This window comes from Brachyhypopomus gauderio, chromosome 19, assembly GCF_052324685.1.
Source record: "Brachyhypopomus gauderio isolate BG-103 chromosome 19, BGAUD_0.2, whole genome shotgun sequence".
NCBI lineage: Eukaryota > Metazoa > Chordata > Actinopteri > Gymnotiformes > Hypopomidae > Brachyhypopomus > Brachyhypopomus gauderio.
In genome coordinates this window covers 10,040,683-10,064,493 of record NC_135229.1, presented here as the reverse complement: position 1 = coordinate 10,064,493, position 23,811 = coordinate 10,040,683, and the positions used below count along the sequence as shown (strand labels likewise).

The 23,811-nt window shown below is 45.3% G+C and overlaps 1 protein-coding gene across 2 annotated transcripts; it reads left to right on the top strand.

The window, feature by feature from the left end:
* Positions 1–16,983: 16,983 nt before the first annotated feature.
* On the top strand, positions 16,984–23,778 carry LOC143482626 (uncharacterized). 2 transcript variants are annotated; one of them, XM_076981031.1, is made up of 11 exons: positions 16,984–17,130; positions 17,223–17,293; positions 17,849–18,551; positions 18,767–18,838; positions 18,957–19,010; positions 19,512–19,580; positions 19,679–19,780; positions 19,935–20,003; positions 20,122–21,211; positions 21,349–22,532; positions 22,628–23,778. In XM_076981031.1, the coding sequence occupies exons 3-11, from the start codon at positions 17,855–17,857 to the stop codon at positions 23,674–23,676; spliced, it is 4,386 nt and encodes a 1,461-aa protein (XP_076837146.1). In that variant the 5' UTR covers positions 16,984–17,130; positions 17,223–17,293; positions 17,849–17,854; the 3' UTR covers positions 23,677–23,778. The 2 variants fall into 2 exon arrangements, with proteins under 2 accessions (XP_076837146.1, XP_076837145.1); XM_076981030.1 differs by having other exon boundaries at positions 18,954–19,010.
* The last annotated feature ends 33 nt before the right edge of the window (positions 23,779–23,811 follow it).

The window sequence follows — 23,811 nt, the reverse complement described above, 5'->3', positions numbered from 1 at the left end:
GCGTGGCAGGCGAGAATTCTACCACTGAACCACCAGTGCTTGCTCACAGTTTGTTTTATGTTTTATTTTTCCTGAGATTGTATCCATCTAAACAAAAGGAGGCCTTTCATTTGTTAGGTAAAGCTAAACAAAGAAGCAATCAGAACAGACAGCCTCTGCATTGGCCGGGAATCGGACCCGGGTCTCCCGCGTGGCAGACGAGAATTCTACCACTGAACCACCAATGCCTGCTCCAAGCCTGTTTTTTGTTTGTTTTTCCTGAGAGAGTTTCGATCCAAACAATATTGTGACATTTATTTGTAAGGTAATGCTTGAAATAAAAGACCCATTGTCTGGAATGGTACAGTCTCTGCATTGGCCGGGAAACGGACCCGGGTCTCCCGCGTGGCAGGCGAGAATTCTACCACTGAACCACCAATGCTTGCTCACTGTCTGTTTTATGTTTTATTTTTCCTGAGATTGTATCCATCTAAACAAAAGGAGGCCTTTCATTTGTTAGGTAAAGCTAAACAAAGAAGCAATCAGAACAGACAGCCTCTGCATTGGCCGGGAATCGGACCCGGGTCTCCCGCGTGGCAGGCGAGAATTCTACCACTGAACCACCAATGCTTGCTCACAGTTTGTTTTATGTTTTATTTTTCCTGAGATTGTATCCATCTAAACAAAAGGAGGCCTTTCATTTGTTAGGTAAAGCTAAACAAAGAAGCAATCAGAACAGACAGCCTCTGCATTGGCCGGGAATCGGACCCGGGTCTCCCGCGTGGCAGGCGAGAATTCTACCACTGAACCACCAATGCTTGCTCACAGTTTGTTTTATGTTTTATTTTTCCTGAGATTGTATCCATCTAAACAAAAGGAGGCCTTTCATTTGTTAGATAAAGCTAAACAAAGAAGCAATCAGAACAGACAGCCTCTGCATTGGCCGGGAATCGGACCCGGGTCTCCCGCGTGGCAGGCGAGAATTCTACCACTGAACCACCAATGCTTGCTCACAGTTTGTTTTATGTTTTATTTTTCCTGAGATTGTATCCATCTAAACAAAAGGAGGCCTTTCATTTGTTAGGTAAAGCTAAACAAAGAAGCAATCAGAACAGACAGCCTCTGCATTGGCCGGGAATCGGACCCGGGTCTCCCGCGTGGCAGGCGAGAATTCTACCACTGAACCACCAATGCCTGCTCCAAGTCTGTTTTTTGTTTGTTTTTCCTGAGAGAGTTTCGATCCAAACAATATTGTGACGTTTATTTGTAAGGTAATGCTTGAAATAAAAGACCCATTGTCTGGAATGGTACAGTCTCTGCATTGGCCGGGAATCGGACCCGGGTCTCCCGCGTGGCAGGCGAGAATTCTACCACTGAACCACCAATGCTTGCTCACTGTCTGTTTTATGTTTTGTTTTTCCTGGGATTGTATCCATCTAAACAAAAGGAGGTCTTTCATTTGTTAGGTAAAGCTAAACAAAGAAGCAATCAGAACAGACAGCCTCTGCATTGGCCGGGAATCGGACCCGGGTCTCCCGCGTGGCAGGCGAGAATTCTACCACTGAACCACCAATGCTTGCTCACAGTTTGTTTTATGTTTTATTTTTCCTGAGATTGTATCCATCTAAACAAAAGGAGGCCTTTCATTTGTTAGGTAAAGCTAAACAAAGAAGCAATCAGAACAGACAGCCTCTGCATTGGCCGGGAATCGGACCCAGGTCTCCCGCGTGGCAGGCGAGAATTCTACCACTGAACCACCAATGCTTGCTCACAGTTTGTTTTATGTTTTATTTTTCCTGAGATTGTATCCATCTAAACAAAAGGAGGCCTTTCATTTGTTAGGTAAAGCTAAACAAAGAAGCAATCAGAACAGACAGCCTCTGCATTGGCCGGGAATCGGACCCGGGTCTCCCGCGTGGCAGGCGAGAATTCTACCACTGAACCACCAATGCTTGCTCACTGTCTGTTTTAGGTTTTATTTTTCCTGAGATTGTTTCCATCTAAACAAATGGAGGCCTTTCATTCGTTAGGTAAAGCTAAACAAAGAAGCAATCAGAACAGACAGCCTCTGCATTGGCCGGGAATCGGACCCGGGTCTCCCGCGTGGCAGGCGAGAATTCTACCACTGAACCACCAATGCCTGCTCCAAGTCTGTTTTTTGTTTGTTTTTCCTGAGAGAGTTTCGATCCAAACAATATTGTGACGTTTATTTGTAAGGTAATGCTTGAAATAAAAGACCCTTTGTCTGGAATGGTACAGTCTCTGCATTGGCCGGGAATCGGACCCGGGTCTCCCGCGTGGCAGGCGAGAATTCTACCACTGAACCACCAATGCTTGCTCACAGTTTGTTTTATGTTTTATTTTTCCTGAGATTGTATCCATCTAAACAAAAGGAGGCCTTTCATTTGTTAGGTAAAGCTAAACAAAGAAGCAATCAGAACAGACAGCCTATGCATTGGCCGGGAATCGGACCCGGGTCTCCCGCGTGGCAGGCGAGAATTCTACCACTGAACCACCAATGCTTGCTCACAGTTTGTTTTATGTTTTATTTTTCCTGAGATTGTATCCATCTAAACAAAAGGAGGCCTTTCATTTGTTAGGTAAAGCTAAACAAAGAAGCAATCAGAACAGACAGCCTCTGCATTGGCCGGGAATCGGACCCGGGTCTCCCGCGTGGCAGGCGAGAATTCTACCACTGAACCACCAATGCTTGCTCACAGTTTGTTTTATGTTTTATTTTTCCTGAGATTGTATCCATCTAAACAAAAGGAGGCCTTTCATTTGTTAGGTAAAGCTAAACAAAGAAGCAATCAGAACAGACAGCCTCTGCATTGGCCGGGAATCGGACCCGGGTCTCCCGCGTGGCAGGCGAGAATTCTACCACTGAACCACCAGTGCTTGCTCACAGTTTGTTTTATGTTTTATTTTTCCTGAGATTGTATCCATCTAAACAAAAGGAGGCCTTTCATTTGTTAGGTAAAGCTAAACAAAGAAGCAATCAGAACAGACAGCCTCTGCATTGGCCGGGAATCGGACCCGGGTCTCCCGCGTGGCAGGCGAGAATTCTACCACTGAACCACCAATGCCTGCTCCAAGCCTGTTTTTTGTTTGTTTTTCCTGAGAGAGTTTCGATCCAAACAATATTGTGACATTTATTTGTAAGGTAATGCTTGAAATAAAAGACCCATTGTCTGGAATGGTACAGTCTCTGCATTGGCCGGGAAACGGACCCGGGTCTCCCGCGTGGCAGGCGAGAATTCTACCACTGAACCACCAATGCTTGCTCACTGTCTGTTTTATGTTTTATTTTTCCTGAGATTGTATCCATCTAAACAAAAGGAGGCCTTTCATTTGTTAGGTAAAGCTAAACAAAGAAGCAATCAGAACAGACAGCCTCTGCATTGGCCGGGAATCGGACCCGGGTCTCCCGCGTGGCAGGCGAGAATTCTACCACTGAACCACCAATGCTTGCTCACAGTTTGTTTTATGTTTTATTTTTCCTGAGATTGTATCCATCTAAACAAAAGGAGGCCTTTCATTTGTTAGGTAAAGCTAAACAAAGAAGCAATCAGAACAGACAGCCTCTGCATTGGCCGGGAATCGGACCCGGGTCTCCCGCGTGGCAGGCGAGAATTCTACCACTGAACCACCAATGCTTGCTCACAGTTTGTTTTATGTTTTATTTTTCCTGAGATTGTATCCATCTAAACAAAAGGAGGCCTTTCATTTGTTAGATAAAGCTAAACAAAGAAGCAATCAGAACAGACAGCCTCTGCATTGGCCGGGAATCGGACCCGGGTCTCCCGCGTGGCAGGCGAGAATTCTACCACTGAACCACCAATGCCTGCTCCAAGCCTGTTTTTTGTTTGTTTTTCCTGAGAGAGTTTCGATCCAAACAATATTGTGACATTTATTTGTAAGGTAATGCTTGAAATAAAAGACCCATTGTCTGGAATGGTACAGTCTCTGCATTGGCCGGGAAACGGACCCGGGTCTCCCGCGTGGCAGGCGAGAATTCTACCACTGAACCACCAATGCTTGCTCACTGTCTGTTTTATGTTTTATTTTTCCTGAGATTGTATCCATCTAAACAAAAGGAGGCCTTTCATTTGTTAGGTAAAGCTAAACAAAGAAGCAATCAGAACAGACAGCCTCTGCATTGGCCGAGAATCGGACCCGGGTCTCCCGCGTGGCAGGCGAGAATTCTACCACTGAACCACCAATGCTTGCTCACAGTTTGTTTTATGTTTTATTTTTCCTGAGATTGTATCCATCTAAACAAAAGGAGGCCTTTCATTTGTTAGGTAAAGCTAAACAAAGAAGCAATCAGAACAGACAGCCTCTGCATTGGCCGGGAACCGGACCCGGGTCTCCCGCGTGGCAGGCGAGAATTCTACCACTGAACCACCAATGCTTGCTCACAGTTTGTTTTATGTTTTATTTTTCCTGAGATTGTATCCATCTAAACAAAAGGAGGCCTTTCATTTGTTAGATAAAGCTAAACAAAGAAGCAATCAGAACAGACAGCCTCTGCATTGGCCGGGAATCGGACCCGGGTCTCCCGCGTGGCAGGCGAGAATTCTACCACTGAACCACCAATGCTTGCTCACAGTTTGTTTTATGTTTTATTTTTCCTGAGATTGTATCCATCTAAACAAAAGGAGGCCTTTCATTTGTTAGGTAAAGCTAAACAAAGAAGCAATCAGAACAGACAGCCTCTGCATTGGCCGGGAATCGGACCCGGGTCTCCCGCGTGGCAGGCGAGAATTCTACCACTGAACCACCAATGCCTGCTCCAAGTCTGTTTTTTGTTTGTTTTTCCTGAGAGAGTTTCGATCCAAACAATATTGTGACGTTTATTTGTAAGGTAATGCTTGAAATAAAAGACCCATTGTCTGGAATGGTACAGTCTCTGCATTGGCCGGGAATCGGACCCGGGTCTCCCGCGTGGCAGGCGAGAATTCTACCACTGAACCACCAATGCTTGCTCACTGTCTGTTTTATGTTTTGTTTTTCCTGGGATTGTATCCATCTAAACAAAAGGAGGTCTTTCATTTGTTAGGTAAAGCTAAACAAAGAAGCAATCAGAACAGACAGCCTCTGCATTGGCCGGGAATCGGACCCGGGTCTCCCGCGTGGCAGGCGAGAATTCTACCACTGAACCACCAATGCTTGCTCACAGTTTGTTTTATGTTTTATTTTTCCTGAGATTGTATCCATCTAAACAAAAGGAGGCCTTTCATTTGTTAGGTAAAGCTAAACAAAGAAGCAATCAGAACAGACAGCCTCTGCATTGGCCGGGAATCGGACCCAGGTCTCCCGCGTGGCAGGCGAGAATTCTACCACTGAACCACCAATGCTTGCTCACAGTTTGTTTTATGTTTTATTTTTCCTGAGATTGTATCCACCTAAACAAAAGGAGGCCTTTCATTTGTTAGGTAAAGCTAAACAAAGAAGCAATCAGAACAGACAGCCTCTGCATTGGCCGGGAATCGGACCCGGGTCTCCCGCGTGGCAGGCGAGAATTCTACCACTGAACCACCAATGCTTGCTCACTGTCTGTTTTAGGTTTTATTTTTCCTGAGATTGTTTCCATCTAAACAAATGGAGGCCTTTCATTCGTTAGGTAAAGCTAAACAAAGAAGCAATCAGAACAGACAGCCTCTGCATTGGCCGGGAATCGGACCCGGGTCTCCCGCGTGGCAGGCGAGAATTCTACCACTGAACCACCAATGCCTGCTCCAAGTCTGTTTTTTGTTTGTTTTTCCTGAGAGAGTTTCGATCCAAACAATATTGTGACGTTTATTTGTAAGGTAATGCTTGAAATAAAAGACCCTTTGTCTGGAATGGTACAGTCTCTGCATTGGCCGGGAATCGGACCCGGGTCTCCCGCGTGGCAGGCGAGAATTCTACCACTGAACCACCAATGCTTGCTCACAGTTTGTTTTATGTTTTATTTTTCCTGAGATTGTATCCATCTAAACAAAAGGAGGCCTTTCATTTGTTAGGTAAAGCTAAACAAAGAAGCAATCAGAACAGACAGCCTATGCATTGGCCGGGAATCGGACCCGGGTCTCCCGCGTGGCAGGCGAGAATTCTACCACTGAACCACCAATGCTTGCTCACAGTTTGTTTTATGTTTTATTTTTCCTGAGATTGTATCCATCTAAACAAAAGGAGGCCTTTCATTTGTTAGGTAAAGCTAAACAAAGAAGCAATCAGAACAGACAGCCTCTGCATTGGCCGGGAACCGGACCCGGGTCTCCCGCGTGGCAGGCGAGAATTCTACCACTGAACCACCAATGCTTGCTCACAGTTTGTTTTATGTTTTATTTTTCCTGAGATTGTATCCATCTAAACAAAAGGAGGCCTTTCATTTGTTAGATAAAGCTAAACAAAGAAGCAATCAGAACAGACAGCCTCTGCATTGGCCGGGAATCGGACCCGGGTCTCCCGCGTGGCAGGCGAGAATTCTACCACTGAACCACCAATGCTTGCTCACAGTTTGTTTTATGTTTTATTTTTCCTGAGATTGTATCCATCTAAACAAAAGGAGGCCTTTCATTTGTTAGGTAAAGCTAAACAAAGAAGCAATCAGAACAGACAGCCTCTGCATTGGCCGGGAATCGGACCCGGGTCTCCCGCGTGGCAGGCGAGAATTCTACCACTGAACCACCAATGCCTGCTCCAAGTCTGTTTTTTGTTTGTTTTTCCTGAGAGAGTTTCGATCCAAACAATATTGTGACGTTTATTTGTAAGGTAATGCTTGAAATAAAAGACCCATTGTCTGGAATGGTACAGTCTCTGCATTGGCCGGGAATCGGACCCGGGTCTCCCGCGTGGCAGGCGAGAATTCTACCACTGAACCACCAATGCTTGCTCACTGTCTGTTTTATGTTTTGTTTTTCCTGGGATTGTATCCATCTAAACAAAAGGAGGTCTTTCATTTGTTAGGTAAAGCTAAACAAAGAAGCAATCAGAACAGACAGCCTCTGCATTGGCCGGGAATCGGACCCGGGTCTCCCGCGTGGCAGGCGAGAATTCTACCACTGAACCACCAATGCTTGCTCACAGTTTGTTTTATGTTTTATTTTTCCTGAGATTGTATCCATCTAAACAAAAGGAGGCCTTTCATTTGTTAGGTAAAGCTAAACAAAGAAGCAATCAGAACAGACAGCCTCTGCATTGGCCGGGAATCGGACCCAGGTCTCCCGCGTGGCAGGCGAGAATTCTACCACTGAACCACCAATGCTTGCTCACAGTTTGTTTTATGTTTTATTTTTCCTGAGATTGTATCCACCTAAACAAAAGGAGGCCTTTCATTTGTTAGGTAAAGCTAAACAAAGAAGCAATCAGAACAGACAGCCTCTGCATTGGCCGGGAATCGGACCCGGGTCTCCCGCGTGGCAGGCGAGAATTCTACCACTGAACCACCAATGCTTGCTCACTGTCTGTTTTAGGTTTTATTTTTCCTGAGATTGTTTCCATCTAAACAAATGGAGGCCTTTCATTCGTTAGGTAAAGCTAAACAAAGAAGCAATCAGAACAGACAGCCTCTGCATTGGCCGGGAATCGGACCCGGGTCTCCCGCGTGGCAGGCGAGAATTCTACCACTGAACCACCAATGCCTGCTCCAAGTCTGTTTTTTGTTTGTTTTTCCTGAGAGAGTTTCGATCCAAACAATATTGTGACGTTTATTTGTAAGGTAATGCTTGAAATAAAAGACCCTTTGTCTGGAATGGTACAGTCTCTGCATTGGCCGGGAATCGGACCCGGGTCTCCCGCGTGGCAGGCGAGAATTCTACCACTGAACCACCAATGCTTGCTCACAGTTTGTTTTATGTTTTATTTTTCCTGAGATTGTATCCATCTAAACAAAAGGAGGCCTTTCATTTGTTAGGTAAAGCTAAACAAAGAAGCAATCAGAACAGACAGCCTATGCATTGGCCGGGAATCGGACCCGGGTCTCCCGCGTGGCAGGCGAGAATTCTACCACTGAACCACCAATGCTTGCTCACAGTTTGTTTTATGTTTTATTTTTCCTGAGATTGTATCCATCTAAACAAAAGGAGGCCTTTCATTTGTTAGGTAAAGCTAAACAAAGAAGCAATCAGAACAGACAGCCTCTGCATTGGCCGGGAATCGGACCCGGGTCTCCCGCGTGGCAGGCGAGAATTCTACCACTGAACCACCAGTGCTTGCTCACAGTTTGTTTTATGTTTTATTTTTCCTGAGATTGTATCCATCTAAACAAAAGGAGGCCTTTCATTTGTTAGGTAAAGCTAAACAAAGAAGCAATCAGAACAGACAGCCTCTGCATTGGCCGGGAATCGGACCCGGGTCTCCCGCGTGGCAGACGAGAATTCTACCACTGAACCACCAATGCCTGCTCCAAGCCTGTTTTTTGTTTGTTTTTCCTGAGAGAGTTTCGATCCAAACAATATTGTGACATTTATTTGTAAGGTAATGCTTGAAATAAAAGACCCATTGTCTGGAATGGTACAGTCTCTGCATTGGCCGGGAAACGGACCCGGGTCTCCCGCGTGGCAGGCGAGAATTCTACCACTGAACCACCAATGCTTGCTCACTGTCTGTTTTATGTTTTATTTTTCCTGAGATTGTATCCATCTAAACAAAAGGAGGCCTTTCATTTGTTAGGTAAAGCTAAACAAAGAAGCAATCAGAACAGACAGCCTCTGCATTGGCCGGGAATCGGACCCGGGTCTCCCGCGTGGCAGGCGAGAATTCTACCACTGAACCACCAATGCTTGCTCACAGTTTGTTTTATGTTTTATTTTTCCTGAGATTGTATCCATCTAAACAAAAGGAGGCCTTTCATTTGTTAGGTAAAGCTAAACAAAGAAGCAATCAGAACAGACAGCCTCTGCATTGGCCGGGAATCGGACCCGGGTCTCCCGCGTGGCAGGCGAGAATTCTACCACTGAACCACCAATGCTTGCTCACAGTTTGTTTTATGTTTTATTTTTCCTGAGATTGTATCCATCTAAACAAAAGGAGGCCTTTCATTTGTTAGATAAAGCTAAACAAAGAAGCAATCAGAACAGACAGCCTCTGCATTGGCCGGGAATCGGACCCGGGTCTCCCGCGTGGCAGGCGAGAATTCTACCACTGAACCACCAATGCTTGCTCACAGTTTGTTTTATGTTTTATTTTTCCTGAGATTGTATCCATCTAAACAAAAGGAGGCCTTTCATTTGTTAGGTAAAGCTAAACAAAGAAGCAATCAGAACAGACAGCCTCTGCATTGGCCGGGAATCGGACCCGGGTCTCCCGCGTGGCAGGCGAGAATTCTACCACTGAACCACCAATGCCTGCTCCAAGTCTGTTTTTTGTTTGTTTTTCCTGAGAGAGTTTCGATCCAAACAATATTGTGACGTTTATTTGTAAGGTAATGCTTGAAATAAAAGACCCATTGTCTGGAATGGTACAGTCTCTGCATTGGCCGGGAATCGGACCCGGGTCTCCCGCGTGGCAGGCGAGAATTCTACCACTGAACCACCAATGCTTGCTCACTGTCTGTTTTATGTTTTGTTTTTCCTGGGATTGTATCCATCTAAACAAAAGGAGGTCTTTCATTTGTTAGGTAAAGCTAAACAAAGAAGCAATCAGAACAGACAGCCTCTGCATTGGCCGGGAATCGGACCCGGGTCTCCCGCGTGGCAGGCGAGAATTCTACCACTGAACCACCAATGCTTGCTCACAGTTTGTTTTATGTTTTATTTTTCCTGAGATTGTATCCATCTAAACAAAAGGAGGCCTTTCATTTGTTAGGTAAAGCTAAACAAAGAAGCAATCAGAACAGACAGCCTCTGCATTGGCCGGGAATCGGACCCAGGTCTCCCGCGTGGCAGGCGAGAATTCTACCACTGAACCACCAATGCTTGCTCACAGTTTGTTTTATGTTTTATTTTTCCTGAGATTGTATCCATCTAAACAAAAGGAGGCCTTTCATTTGTTAGGTAAAGCTAAACAAAGAAGCAATCAGAACAGACAGCCTCTGCATTGGCCGGGAATCGGACCCGGGTCTCCCGCGTGGCAGGCGAGAATTCTACCACTGAACCACCAATGCTTGCTCACTGTCTGTTTTAGGTTTTATTTTTCCTGAGATTGTTTCCATCTAAACAAATGGAGGCCTTTCATTCGTTAGGTAAAGCTAAACAAAGAAGCAATCAGAACAGACAGCCTCTGCATTGGCCGGGAATCGGACCCGGGTCTCCCGCGTGGCAGGCGAGAATTCTACCACTGAACCACCAATGCCTGCTCCAAGTCTGTTTTTTGTTTGTTTTTCCTGAGAGAGTTTCGATCCAAACAATATTGTGACGTTTATTTGTAAGGTAATGCTTGAAATAAAAGACCCTTTGTCTGGAATGGTACAGTCTCTGCATTGGCCGGGAATCGGACCCGGGTCTCCCGCGTGGCAGGCGAGAATTCTACCACTGAACCACCAATGCTTGCTCACAGTTTGTTTTATGTTTTATTTTTCCTGAGATTGTATCCATCTAAACAAAAGGAGGCCTTTCATTTGTTAGGTAAAGCTAAACAAAGAAGCAATCAGAACAGACAGCCTATGCATTGGCCGGGAATCGGACCCGGGTCTCCCGCGTGGCAGGCGAGAATTCTACCACTGAACCACCAATGCTTGCTCACAGTTTGTTTTATGTTTTATTTTTCCTGAGATTGTATCCATCTAAACAAAAGGAGGCCTTTCATTTGTTAGGTAAAGCTAAACAAAGAAGCAATCAGAACAGACAGCCTCTGCATTGGCCGGGAATCGGACCCGGGTCTCCCGCGTGGCAGGCGAGAATTCTACCACTGAACCACCAATGCTTGCTCACAGTTTGTTTTATGTTTTATTTTTCCTGAGATTGTATCCATCTAAACAAAAGGAGGCCTTTCATTTGTTAGGTAAAGCTAAACAAAGAAGCAATCAGAACAGACAGCCTCTGCATTGGCCGGGAATCGGACCCGGGTCTCCCGCGTGGCAGGCGAGAATTCTACCACTGAACCACCAGTGCTTGCTCACAGTTTGTTTTATGTTTTATTTTTCCTGAGATTGTATCCATCTAAACAAAAGGAGGCCTTTCATTTGTTAGGTAAAGCTAAACAAAGAAGCAATCAGAACAGACAGCCTCTGCATTGGCCGGGAATCGGACCCGGGTCTCCCGCGTGGCAGGCGAGAATTCTACCACTGAACCACCAATGCCTGCTCCAAGCCTGTTTTTTGTTTGTTTTTCCTGAGAGAGTTTCGATCCAAACAATATTGTGACATTTATTTGTAAGGTAATGCTTGAAATAAAAGACCCATTGTCTGGAATGGTACAGTCTCTGCATTGGCCGGGAAACGGACCCGGGTCTCCCGCGTGGCAGGCGAGAATTCTACCACTGAACCACCAATGCTTGCTCACTGTCTGTTTTATGTTTTATTTTTCCTGAGATTGTATCCATCTAAACAAAAGGAGGCCTTTCATTTGTTAGGTAAAGCTAAACAAAGAAGCAATCAGAACAGACAGCCTCTGCATTGGCCGGGAATCGGACCCGGGTCTCCCGCGTGGCAGGCGAGAATTCTACCACTGAACCACCAATGCTTGCTCACAGTTTGTTTTATGTTTTATTTTTCCTGAGATTGTATCCATCTAAACAAAAGGAGGCCTTTCATTTGTTAGGTAAAGCTAAACAAAGAAGCAATCAGAACAGACAGCCTCTGCATTGGCCGGGAATCGGACCCGGGTCTCCCGCGTGGCAGGCGAGAATTCTACCACTGAACCACCAATGCTTGCTCACAGTTTGTTTTATGTTTTATTTTTCCTGAGATTGTATCCATCTAAACAAAAGGAGGCCTTTCATTTGTTAGATAAAGCTAAACAAAGAAGCAATCAGAACAGACAGCCTCTGCATTGGCCGGGAATCGGACCCGGGTCTCCCGCGTGGCAGGCGAGAATTCTACCACTGAACCACCAATGCTTGCTCACAGTTTGTTTTATGTTTTATTTTTCCTGAGATTGTATCCATCTAAACAAAAGGAGGCCTTTCATTTGTTAGGTAAAGCTAAACAAAGAAGCAATCAGAACAGACAGCCTCTGCATTGGCCGGGAATCGGACCCGGGTCTCCCGCGTGGCAGGCGAGAATTCTACCACTGAACCACCAATGCCTGCTCCAAGTCTGTTTTTTGTTTGTTTTTCCTGAGAGAGTTTCGATCCAAACAATATTGTGACGTTTATTTGTAAGGTAATGCTTGAAATAAAAGACCCATTGTCTGGAATGGTACAGTCTCTGCATTGGCCGGGAATCGGACCCGGGTCTCCCGCGTGGCAGGCGAGAATTCTACCACTGAACCACCAATGCTTGCTCACTGTCTGTTTTATGTTTTGTTTTTCCTGGGATTGTATCCATCTAAACAAAAGGAGGTCTTTCATTTGTTAGGTAAAGCTAAACAAAGAAGCAATCAGAACAGACAGCCTCTGCATTGGCCGGGAATCGGACCCGGGTCTCCCGCGTGGCAGGCGAGAATTCTACCACTGAACCACCAATGCTTGCTCACAGTTTGTTTTATGTTTTATTTTTCCTGAGATTGTATCCATCTAAACAAAAGGAGGCCTTTCATTTGTTAGGTAAAGCTAAACAAAGAAGCAATCAGAACAGACAGCCTCTGCATTGGCCGGGAATCGGACCCAGGTCTCCCGCGTGGCAGGCGAGAATTCTACCACTGAACCACCAATGCTTGCTCACAGTTTGTTTTATGTTTTATTTTTCCTGAGATTGTATCCATCTAAACAAAAGGAGGCCTTTCATTTGTTAGGTAAAGCTAAACAAAGAAGCAATCAGAACAGACAGCCTCTGCATTGGCCGGGAATCGGACCCGGGTCTCCCGCGTGGCAGGCGAGAATTCTACCACTGAACCACCAATGCTTGCTCACAGTTTGTTTTATGTTTTATTTTTCCTGAGATTGTATCCATCTAAACAAAAGGAGGCCTTTCATTTGTTAGGTAAAGCTAAACAAAGAAGCAATCAGAACAGACAGCCTCTGCATTGGCCGGGAATCGGACCCGGGTCTCCCGCGTGGCAGGCGAGATTTCTACCACTGAACCACCAATGCTTGCTCACAGTTTGTTTTATGTTTTATTTTTCCTGAGATTGTATCCATCTAAACAAAAGGAGGCCTTTCATTTGTTAGGTAAAGCTAAACAAAGAAGCAATCAGAACAGACAGCCTCTGCATTGGCCGGGAATCGGACCCGGGTCTCCCGCGTGGCAGGCGAGAATTCTACCACTGAACCACCAATGCTTGCTCACAGTTTGTTTTATGTTTTATTTTTCCTGAGATTGTATCCATCTAAACAAAAGGAGGCCTTTCATTTGTTAGATAAAGCTAAACAAAGAAGCAATCAGAACAGACAGCCTCTGCATTGGCCGGGAATCGGACCCGGGTCTCCCGCGTGGCAGGCGAGAATTCTACCACTGAACCACCAATGCCTGCTCCAAGTCTGTTTTTTGTTTGTTTTTCCTGAGAGAGTTTCGATCCAAACAATATTGTGACGTTTATTTGTAAGGTAATGCTTGAAATAAAAGACCCATTGTCTGGAATGGTACAGTCTCTGCATTGGCCGGGAATCGGACCCGGGTCTCCCGCGTGGCAGGCGAGAATTCTACCACTGAACCACCAATGCTTGCTCACTGTCTGTTTTATGTTTTGTTTTTCCTGGGATTGTATCCATCTAAACAAAAGGAGGTCTTTCATTTGTTAGGTAAAGCTAAACAAAGAAGCAATCAGAACAGACAGCCTCTGCATTGGCCGGGAATCGGACCCGGGTCTCCCGCGTGGCAGGCGAGAATTCTACCACTGAACCACCAATGCTTGCTCACAGTTTGTTTTATGTTTTATTTTTCCTGAGATTGTATCCATCTAAACAAAAGGAGGCCTTTCATTTGTTAGGTAAAGCTAAACAAAGAAGCAATCAGAACAGACAGCCTCTGCATTGGCCGGGAATCGGACCCAGGTCTCCCGCGTGGCAGGCGAGAATTCTACCACTGAACCACCAATGCTTGCTCACAGTTTGTTTTATGTTTTATTTTTCCTGAGATTGTATCCATCTAAACAAAAGGAGGCCTTTCATTTGTTAGGTAAAGCTAAACAAAGAAGCAATCAGAACAGACAGCCTCTGCATTGGCCGGGAATCGGACCCGGGTCTCCCGCGTGGCAGGCGAGAATTCTACCACTGAACCACCAATGCTTGCTCACAGTTTGTTTTATGTTTTATTTTTCCTGAGATTGTATCCATCTAAACAAAAGGAGGCCTTTCATTTGTTAGGTAAAGCTAAACAAAGAAGCAATCAGAACAGACAGCCTCTGCATTGGCCGGGAATCGGACCCGGGTCTCCCGCGTGGCAGGCGAGAATTCTACCACTGAACCACCAATGCTTGCTCACAGTTTGTTTTATGTTTTATTTTTCCTGAGATTGTATCCATCTAAACAAAAGGAGGCCTTTCATTTGTTAGGTAAAGCTAAACAAAGAAGCAATCAGAACAGACAGCCTCTGCATTGGCCGGGAATCGGACCCGGGTCTCCCGCGTGGCAGGCGAGAATTCTACCACTGAACCACCAATGCTTGCTCACAGTTTGTTTTATGTTTTATTTTTCCTGAGATTGTATCCATCTAAACAAAAGGAGGCCTTTCATTTGTTAGGTAAAGCTAAACAAAGAAGCAATCAGAACAGACAGCCTCTGCATTGGCCGGGAATCGGACCCGGGTCTCCCGCGTGGCAGGCGAGAATTCTACCACTGAACCACCAATGCTTGCTCTCAGTTTGTTTTATGTTTTATTTTTCCTGAGATTGTATCCATCTAAACAAAAGGAGGCCTTTCATTTGTTAGGTAAAGCTAAACAAAGAAGCAATCAGAACAGACAGCCTCTGCATTGGCCGGGAATCGGACCCGGGTCTCCCGCGTGGCAGGCGAGAATTCTACCACTGAACCACCAATGCCTGCTCCAAGTCTGTTTTTTGTTTGTTTTTCCTGAGAGAGTTTCGATCCAAACAATATTGTGACGTTTATTTGTAAGGTAATGCTTGAAATAAAAGACCCATTGTCTGGAACGGTACAGTCTCTGCATTGGCCGGGAATCGGACCCGGGTCTCCCGCGTGGCAGGCGAGAATTCTACCACTGAACCACCAATGCTTGCTCACTGTCTGTTTTATGTTTTGTTTTTCCTGGGATTGTATCCATCTAAACAAAAGGAGGTCTTTCATTTGTTAGGTAAAGCTAAACAAAGAAGCAATCAGAACAGACAGCCTCTGCATTGGCCGGGAATCGGACCCGGGTCTCCCGCGTGGCAGGCGAGAATTCTACCACTGAACCACCAATGCTTGCTCACAGTTTGTTTTATGTTTTATTTTTCCTGAGATTGTATCCATCTAAACAAAAGGAGGCCTTTCATTTGTTAGGTAAAGCTAAACAAAGAAGCAATCAGAACAGACAGCCTCTGCATTGGCCGGGAATCGGACCCGGGTCTCCCGCGTGGCAGGCGAGAATTCTACCACTGAACCACCAATGCTTGCTCACAGTTTGTTTTATGTTTTATTTTTCCTGAGATTGTATCCATCTAAACAAAAGGAGGCCTTTCATTTGTTAGGTAAAGCTAAACAAAGAAGCAATCAGAACAGACAGCCTCTGCATTGGCCGGGAATCGGACCCGGGTCTCCCGCGTGGCAGGCGAGAATTCTACCACTGAACCACCAATGCTTGCTCACAGTTTGTTTTATGTTTTATTTTTCCTGAGATTGTATCCATCTAAACAAAAGGAGGCCTTTCATTTGTTAGGTAAAGCTAAACAAAGAAGCAATCAGAACAGACAGCCTCTGCATTGGCCGGGAATCGGACCCGGGTCTCCCGCGTGGCAGGCGAGAATTCTACCACTGAACCACCAATGCCTGCTCCAAGTCTGTTTTTTGTTTGTTTTTCCTGAGAGAGTTTCGATCCAAACAATATTGTGACGTTTATTTGTAAGGTAATGCTTGAAATAAAAGACCCTTTGTCTGGAATGGTACAGTCTCTGCATTGGCCGGGAATCGGACCCGGGTTTCCCGCGTGGCAGGCGAGAATTCTACCACTGAACCACCAATGCTTGCTCACAGTTTGTTTTATGTTTTATTTTTCCTGAGATTGTATCCATCTAAACAAAAGGAGGCCTTTCATTTGTTAGGTAAAGCTAAACAAAGAAGCAATCAGAACAGACAGCCTCTGCATTGGCCGGGAATCGGACCCGGGTCTCCCGCGTGGCAGGCGAGAATTCTACCACTGAACCACCAATGCTTGCTCACAGTTTGTTTTATGTTTTATTTTTCCTGAGATTGTATCCATCTAAACAAAAGGAGGCCTTTCATTTGTTAGGTAAAGCTAAACAAAGAAGCAATCAGAACAGACAGCCTCTGCATTGGCCGGGAATCGGACCCGGGTCTCCCGCGTGGCAGGCGAGAATTCTACCACTGAACCACCAATGCTTGCTCACAGTTTGTTTTATGTTTTATTTTTCCTGAGATTGTATCCATCTAAACAAAAGGAGGCCTTTCATTTGTTAGGTAAAGCTAAACAAAGAAGCAATCAGAACAGACAGCCTCTGCATTGGCCGGGAATCGGACCCGGGTCTCCCGCGTGGCAGGCGAGAATTCTACCACTGAACCACCAATGCTTGATCACAGTTTGTTTTATGTTTTATTTTTCCTGAGATTGTATCCATCTAAACAAAAGGAGGCCTTTCATTTGTTAGGTAAAGCTAAACAAAGAAGCAATCAGAACAGACAGCCTCTGCATTGGCCGGGAATCGGACCCGGGTCTCCCGCGTGAGCACCGAGAATTGTTTAGCTAAAATCCCTAAACCGTTTCCCATTCATTCTCTATGGTAGTGCTAAACCACTACGGATGTAATATATTTTTGTCCACTACGACTTTTGTGGCGCTAACCTGCATTTGAAAAAAAACACATCGAGTTTACATCGAGTTTGCGTAAGGGGGTAACTTCTTTAGAGAGGAGCGACTTGCTGATATTTTTTCTTACAGTCATTGTTCTTTCGCGTATCTTCTTTGGAGATCAGCTACTCGTTAATATTACTTACTGCCATTGTTCATTGACAAAGGTAAGATATGTTATTTGGGATGGATGTGAAATGTTTTTTTAATTGTATTTTGATGTTATAGGCTATGATAATATACTTAAATGTCACTATAGTGTCGGCCTTGCGCTTGCATAGCTTTCGAGACCATCGACGGACTTTTACTGTCATTGTTCACGGATCAAAGGTAAGATATGTTATTTGTAAAATACATGTAAATGTATTCAAATCATTTCATGTTATACGATATTTTAAGCACTGTACTGTCACTACAGTGTTGTTTCACCAATTGGTGAACATCACTCCATTGGAGAATTTTATCAATAGTGACTGTGGTGAAATAGCGTGACTCTTTCTAAATTGTTTGATATGATGTTTTTTAAACGTTTTTTACGTTTAAGTGAATGATTTTCATGTTAAATGTACGGTACAGATCTGACTTCAGTGTTGATAACAGTAAAAAACATTTGATATGCATTACACTGACGTCCATTAGACTGTCCAAAAGAGTTGAACTGAGCTTGTGTTGGTTAATACCAGACTGAGCGTTGAATGATGTATCAAGCCTATCGTACTACCGGAGTACTGTTTTAGAGAGTTAATATCTATCGTTTGACATCAATATGAATCAAATGTAATTCTTTCTTAGTCTATAATCATACCCCACTTAGTAATCATGCCCCCTTACCCTTTCTACATTAAATGTATCTTTTTAAAATGACTTGTATTTTATCTTTGGTAGGTCAAGATGCACAGGAACGTGGTGTTCTTCCCAGGCAAAATCGGTGTTGTGTTCCGCAAGGGACCACTCGGATTTCTGCTCCAGGAGCCAACCCAAGAAGCCAGGCGAATTAAGGAAGACCCCACTCTGCAGGACAAGTCTGCACCCCTGAAGTCGGATCGTGTCCGGGAAAACGCTCTGGCTGTGGTGCGTCAGAGAGGAGGGGATTCCTCAGACAGGACGGAGGTGCTGGGACAATACATCCTGCAGTTTGGGAAGTATAAAGGCAAATCTTTCAGGTGGCTTTTGGAGAATGATGTAGGATACACTATGTATCTTATCAAGAGTGTCCAGAAGGAGGAGGTTTCAGGGCTTTGTATGGCTGAGGGGCATAGCAAGGACAGCCTACAGGCATTTGTGCATTTTGCTCTAAGTTTTGCAGAGATCCAGTCTGTTCTCCACTATGAGGCCAGTGGAGTGGGTGCAGCCACTGCTTCTTCAGAAGATGACCAACTGGTTGGCTTTGGCTCTCGGGCCAAGAGCACCTGGAAGGAGATATGGGACAGCAGAGCGGATGGCTATGCAGACTTCATCGTGGGGAAGACCTGCATTCCAGGGACGCGCATGCACAAACTGCAACAGTACCTGCAGAAGAGACGGCAGTTGGCCTCCGTTTCCACACGTACTGATGAGCATGCACCAAGGGCTCCAGCCAAACCCCTGGGTAAGTTACAGAGGGGAGTGAATTCATATTTATATTCACCGTTTTGAACAAAACACAAGTTTAGTATCTCTGTATGACCAGACATGGTCTTTTACATTTTCCTTGTGATTGTTAAAATGCACATACATGACAGGTGGTGCATGCTTGAAATGTACCTTGAAGTGGACACACTGTTCTTACTGTTTATACACATTTAATTCTTGTCTGCATCACAGTGATGGATGAGGATGAAGAACTGGAGAGGGCAATGTTGAGCATCTCACCCTCTAAGCTGCAAGTGCAGAGCTGTACGTAACACTGCTATTACACTGACTAAATATCAGACAATTCATGATAGCCAAGTCCATTTTGTATCTCCTTTTATCTCTTCTATTAATTTTATTTTCTTTGTCTGTGTGTTAGCAGTTACTGTGCCAGCAGTTGCTGTCACACCTGGAGTGTCATCAGGAGCAAAACCAGGTTTTTAAAATAAAAGGATTCAGGACTGAAGCACCATTCTTTTACATGATGAATTGTCCTTCAAAACTGACCCTCGACTTAAACTGTTGTGTTTGTGTTCTGGCCATGTTCCGGCCATGTTCCACTAACACTATGGATGTGTGCTGGTGTTATACTAACCGTCCTAAAGGACTATGAATTGATTCCTGCCACGATGAACTGATTTCAACCTCGGTGAGGGTAAGTATGCTTTCTATTCTCCATACAAGTCATTTTAAAAGAAAGTTAAGCAGTGTTGAATACTAACACTTGAATGCATGATTGACCATACTGTTCTTCCTGATCAGACTACTGAGTAGTAATTTGGACAGTAAGGATTTGCGATGTTTGCAAGAATGATACATTTTACATTTACAAAAGTAAGAGAAGCGGGAGAAGGAAGAACATGGTTGTTTGAGTTCCTACTAACACAAACACATTTATACATTGTCAATTCTGATATGACTGTTTATTTTGTTTTAGTTACATCTGTGGTGCTGCCCAAACCACCTCCTTATACATCTGCTCAGCTGCAGTCAGCACCAGTTGATGGTAAAACTCTGTCATCTTGTTCTTTTAATCAAGAATGTTTTGTTGGTTTAAATTATGCAACAAGAATAATTGTTTCATTCACTTTCCTGTCCCATCAGGAGTGAAGAGGAAGTCACCTCTGCCCATTCCAAAAGAGTTGGCATTCCTGGTAAAGGAGACAGCGGGTGCCAAAAAGGCAGAAAGTGCAGAGTCAACTTCAGGTATGCTTCCGTGTTAGTGTATGGCTGGTGTTCAATTTCACATAAGCTTAATGCAGAGAACAAATAATTCGTTATCATTTTCACATTTTGTCACCATATCTTCATGTTTGTAGTCTGTACAAATGTGAAATAGAAAGACTTCAATCTGTTTCAGGACCAAGCACAAGTGCTGCTCACACCAATGTAGATAAGGCACTTGCTTTTGAGGACAGTGGTGAAGATGGTAAGAATGTAGACATTATCGTGTTATTTATACAAAAGTATTTCCACATGAACAATACAATCTATAATAATTATCAGGGTATGAATGACTTTTTTCTGTCTTCCTTTTTATATCCTAGCTCCTTCAGTTGATCCACCTGTTCCTGTTCCTGTGGCTAGCCATGACCACGACATGAGCAACTGGAGCTGTTCACGACACCAGAAGCTGTGGATGAAGACAGAACTTCAGGATCTCGGACTATGGCCTGGGTCTCGTCCAGTGCGGAACCCAGCGAATACAATTTCGCTGTGGCGTCTTCCTCCACAACCTGAGCTCATCGATATGGCGGCTGAGCTCCCATCCCCCAACTTCTTCCAGCTTCACCCGTTTTTCATCTGGAAGCCTGAGAGTGACATCATGGTCAGGTTGAGAAACAACTACAACCTGCCATGTCTCCATGGATGTTCTCGTCCACAGGTGGTCTCTGCTGGGGTGGGCAGGCCTCGGGTGATTGTTGGCACCAGTGGCCAATATTACATATTAGCCTCACGACTCTGCTGCAAGGCCTGCCGAAGAAACTGGTTTGCCGACAGTCCGCGATGGCTGGAGAAGCTGCCCAAGCGGTTTACCAGTCTTCTACCTGCGTTGCTGACTTACAAGAAGGCCATCTGTAAGTCTGTGATGGATGAGTTGAGACGCAGTGGCAATTCACCAACGGATATGGCAAAACAGGTGAATGAGCTCATGCGTCTCAAGTATGAGAGAGCTCACCTGGCATACCTGCGTGCCATAGAAAGCGTCAGGGATGCAGAGGCCGGCATGCATGGACAGCCGACCATTGGGCAGTTCATGAGGAAGGAGAACAAGCCACGTGCTTTCGGACCATATGAAGATCCAGACGGCTGGTGTGGAATCTCCGTGTCCGGTTTCTACCTCACTGACTGCCTGCTTGATGAGTACAGGCGTCAAGAGCCAGCCATATCGAAGCTCCTCCAAGGCACCTTTGGGCAGATCTTCAGGTCTGACCACACCAGGAAAGTTGCGAGGAAGGTTACACTGGCATCTGGAGTCATGTCCAGTTATGCCATCATGAATGAGAACTGGCTGATTGTTTCCTGGGTGATGGTTCAGTCTGAGACTGAGAGGTCCTTGGAGCTGATGTACCAGGGAATGGCTAAGAGATACAGTGATGCTGGAGTGGAAAAGGCAGGCTATCACTGGATGGACAGGTGAGTACAGCCATCTTACTTTTTTACTGCCTTTTTAATGACTTAACAAAAATGTTTTTTTCTTTTGGTTCTATAAAAAGAAAATTGTTTAGATTTATAGATTTAAATTGTTTTGCCTTTGTTGTCGTTACATTTAGGGACTGCTGTGCTCCATTTAAGATCCCAGACTCCATCCCTGGTGAACATCTACACTGGGATGCCTGGAAGACTACCCCTTCCATTATTGCTCATGCCACCTCTGGACATCTTGAAAACACCTGTGCCTCACGCTCCCATTACAACGCCAACATTGTTGCAAAACTGGACTTGTTCCACTGCCTGAGGCGTTTTTCACGCGAATGCACCTCTGAGCATCATCCTCTCTTCAGCAATTTCTGCCAGCTCCTCTCTGCTGCCTTCTCTGTGGTGGATCAAGAGGACTTAAATAACCTCAGGGATGCCTATGTATTCTGTGGTATCCATCCAGCCAATCCCACAAAGCAACATGTACGAGAGCACTGCAGGACGAAAATTCCTCAACCTATGGAGCTGCTGAACAGAGTGGAGAAAGTCCTTAGACATTTTCATCTGGCCACAGACCCCAACGACGTCCCACTCTTTAAGTCATCCATGCTGAAGACGTGGCGAATCCAGAGAGTGCACATTCTCCGAGGTTGCCTCAGTGACCCTGAACTCTCCCAGGGCATAATGTACAGGTATGGAGGAACTCTTCAGTTGAACCACATACCTGGTGAAGGTGCCAAGGTCCCCATCTGGATTCCTGTCAGAGGTACATCACAGCAGGAGGGGTACCATTTCCACCAGGCCCAGTGGATCACAGGGACTCACGTCTCCACTGAACTGTTCCAGGCCCAGGGCATGATGGGGGTGGCACGGTGGAATTACCAACGGCTAGTGGACCTTAAACAGCCAGAGGTCACCCTCCCTGCTGTCTTTGATCCAGCTTTAATTGCTGAGCTGAACTCTACCTCCAAGAGAGTGACTGGGCAGGAGAAGTATCCAATACTTCACCTCTCTAACACAGACACCGGAGAGAGGTTTGGCTTAGAGTACAGAGAGCCAGGCTGCCGTCCGGTCCCTTTGGATTGGGACAAACACAAACGCCAAAAAAGAGACGAAACAGCTGCTCCTGTGCTGCCATCCCCTGTGAAGACACCCACTTCTGTCCAAGCTCCAAACTTGGTACTCTCCTCTAGCCGAACACCATTCTCTGGCATGGCATCCAGTGAACAGATACCATCCCTCAGCTGTTCACTGTCTGCTGAGGCACTGATACAGCAGGTGCTGTCAGAAGACCAAAAGGACCCTCCAGCAGCAATTGGTAAGTAAACATAATGTTTTGGACATACATTTTTGCATTATATAGTAATGCAATAACATTATCAACTAAGGAACCTTTATTGATTTGTGTTCCAGAAATCTCACATGCCCTGCCCCTGCCACTAAAGTCTTCTCCAAGGAGTGCTCGCACAGGACCCATTAAGACGGGTGGACGGGTTTTTGTGTTGGACCACACACGCTGGACGCCACCTATGAAAGATGCCATCGACCGCTTACTGCAGAAGTACCATGGGGAGAAGAACATGCTGAAGCTTGTGGATCAAGATTATGCAGACATGGTCCATCAGTCTGCTACAGACCCCAACAGCTTGCTGCACCCCACAACCAGACTGCACATATGCCGCTATGTGAAGCACCTGGCAAAACTACTTAACACCAGTTCTTCTCTGAACACGAGCCAGGAAAAACTTCTGCAGACTCAGCAGCTGTGGCACTCTTTAACAGAGGGGAGTGAAACAACCAGTGTTCCTGTGGTCACCATGGAGCCTGCTATATTCAGTCCACCTGCACCTGCCCTGTTGACACCTGTGACAGAAGACTCCATCAAGAAAATGGTGGAGGGTGTCGTGGAGAAGTGGCAGCAGCAGCAACACCAGCAACAGCCAGAGGTCAAGTCAAGGCAGACAAAGACCTGTCTAGCGTGTGGCCAGCCCAAGTCTCGATATGAGACTGATGGATCCTCCAGCCACTTTTTTTACCAGCAAGGGCCTGTGCGATATTTTTATTGCTCACAGAGAGTCCATCAAAGTTATGCTGCTGATGGACTCTCTAACCCCAACATGCCTTTTGAAGAATTTGCACGGACAGAATTCTTCCAGAGGGAGCTGGAGGCCACCAAGAAACGGGTGGAGGAGAAGAAAGACAAAAAGAGGAAAAGGCCAGACTCGGAACAAGCAGGCCGCCGCTGCAGATTCTGCCACAGGGACCTGAAACAGGGACCAAACAGCCCACACATTCATACGGGCTTCCCTGGAGTGGCAGGGAAATACATTTACTGCCCATCTAAAGTGTACTCTCTATACCAACAAAAGGGTATGGCCAAGGAGATGACCTGGAAGGAGTTTCAGAAGTCCCCTTTCTATGAGGCAGAGAGACAAAGATGGGTGGATGAAAAGAAAAAATGATTGTGTTGTGTATATTATATGTGTAACGAGCAGTTGTTGGTAAAAAAAAAGTTTAAATGTGTTTTTCTATGCAATCAGTTAAACTATGTTGATCAATAAAACCACTTTAACTTAAATGACACACTGCCCTCTTCC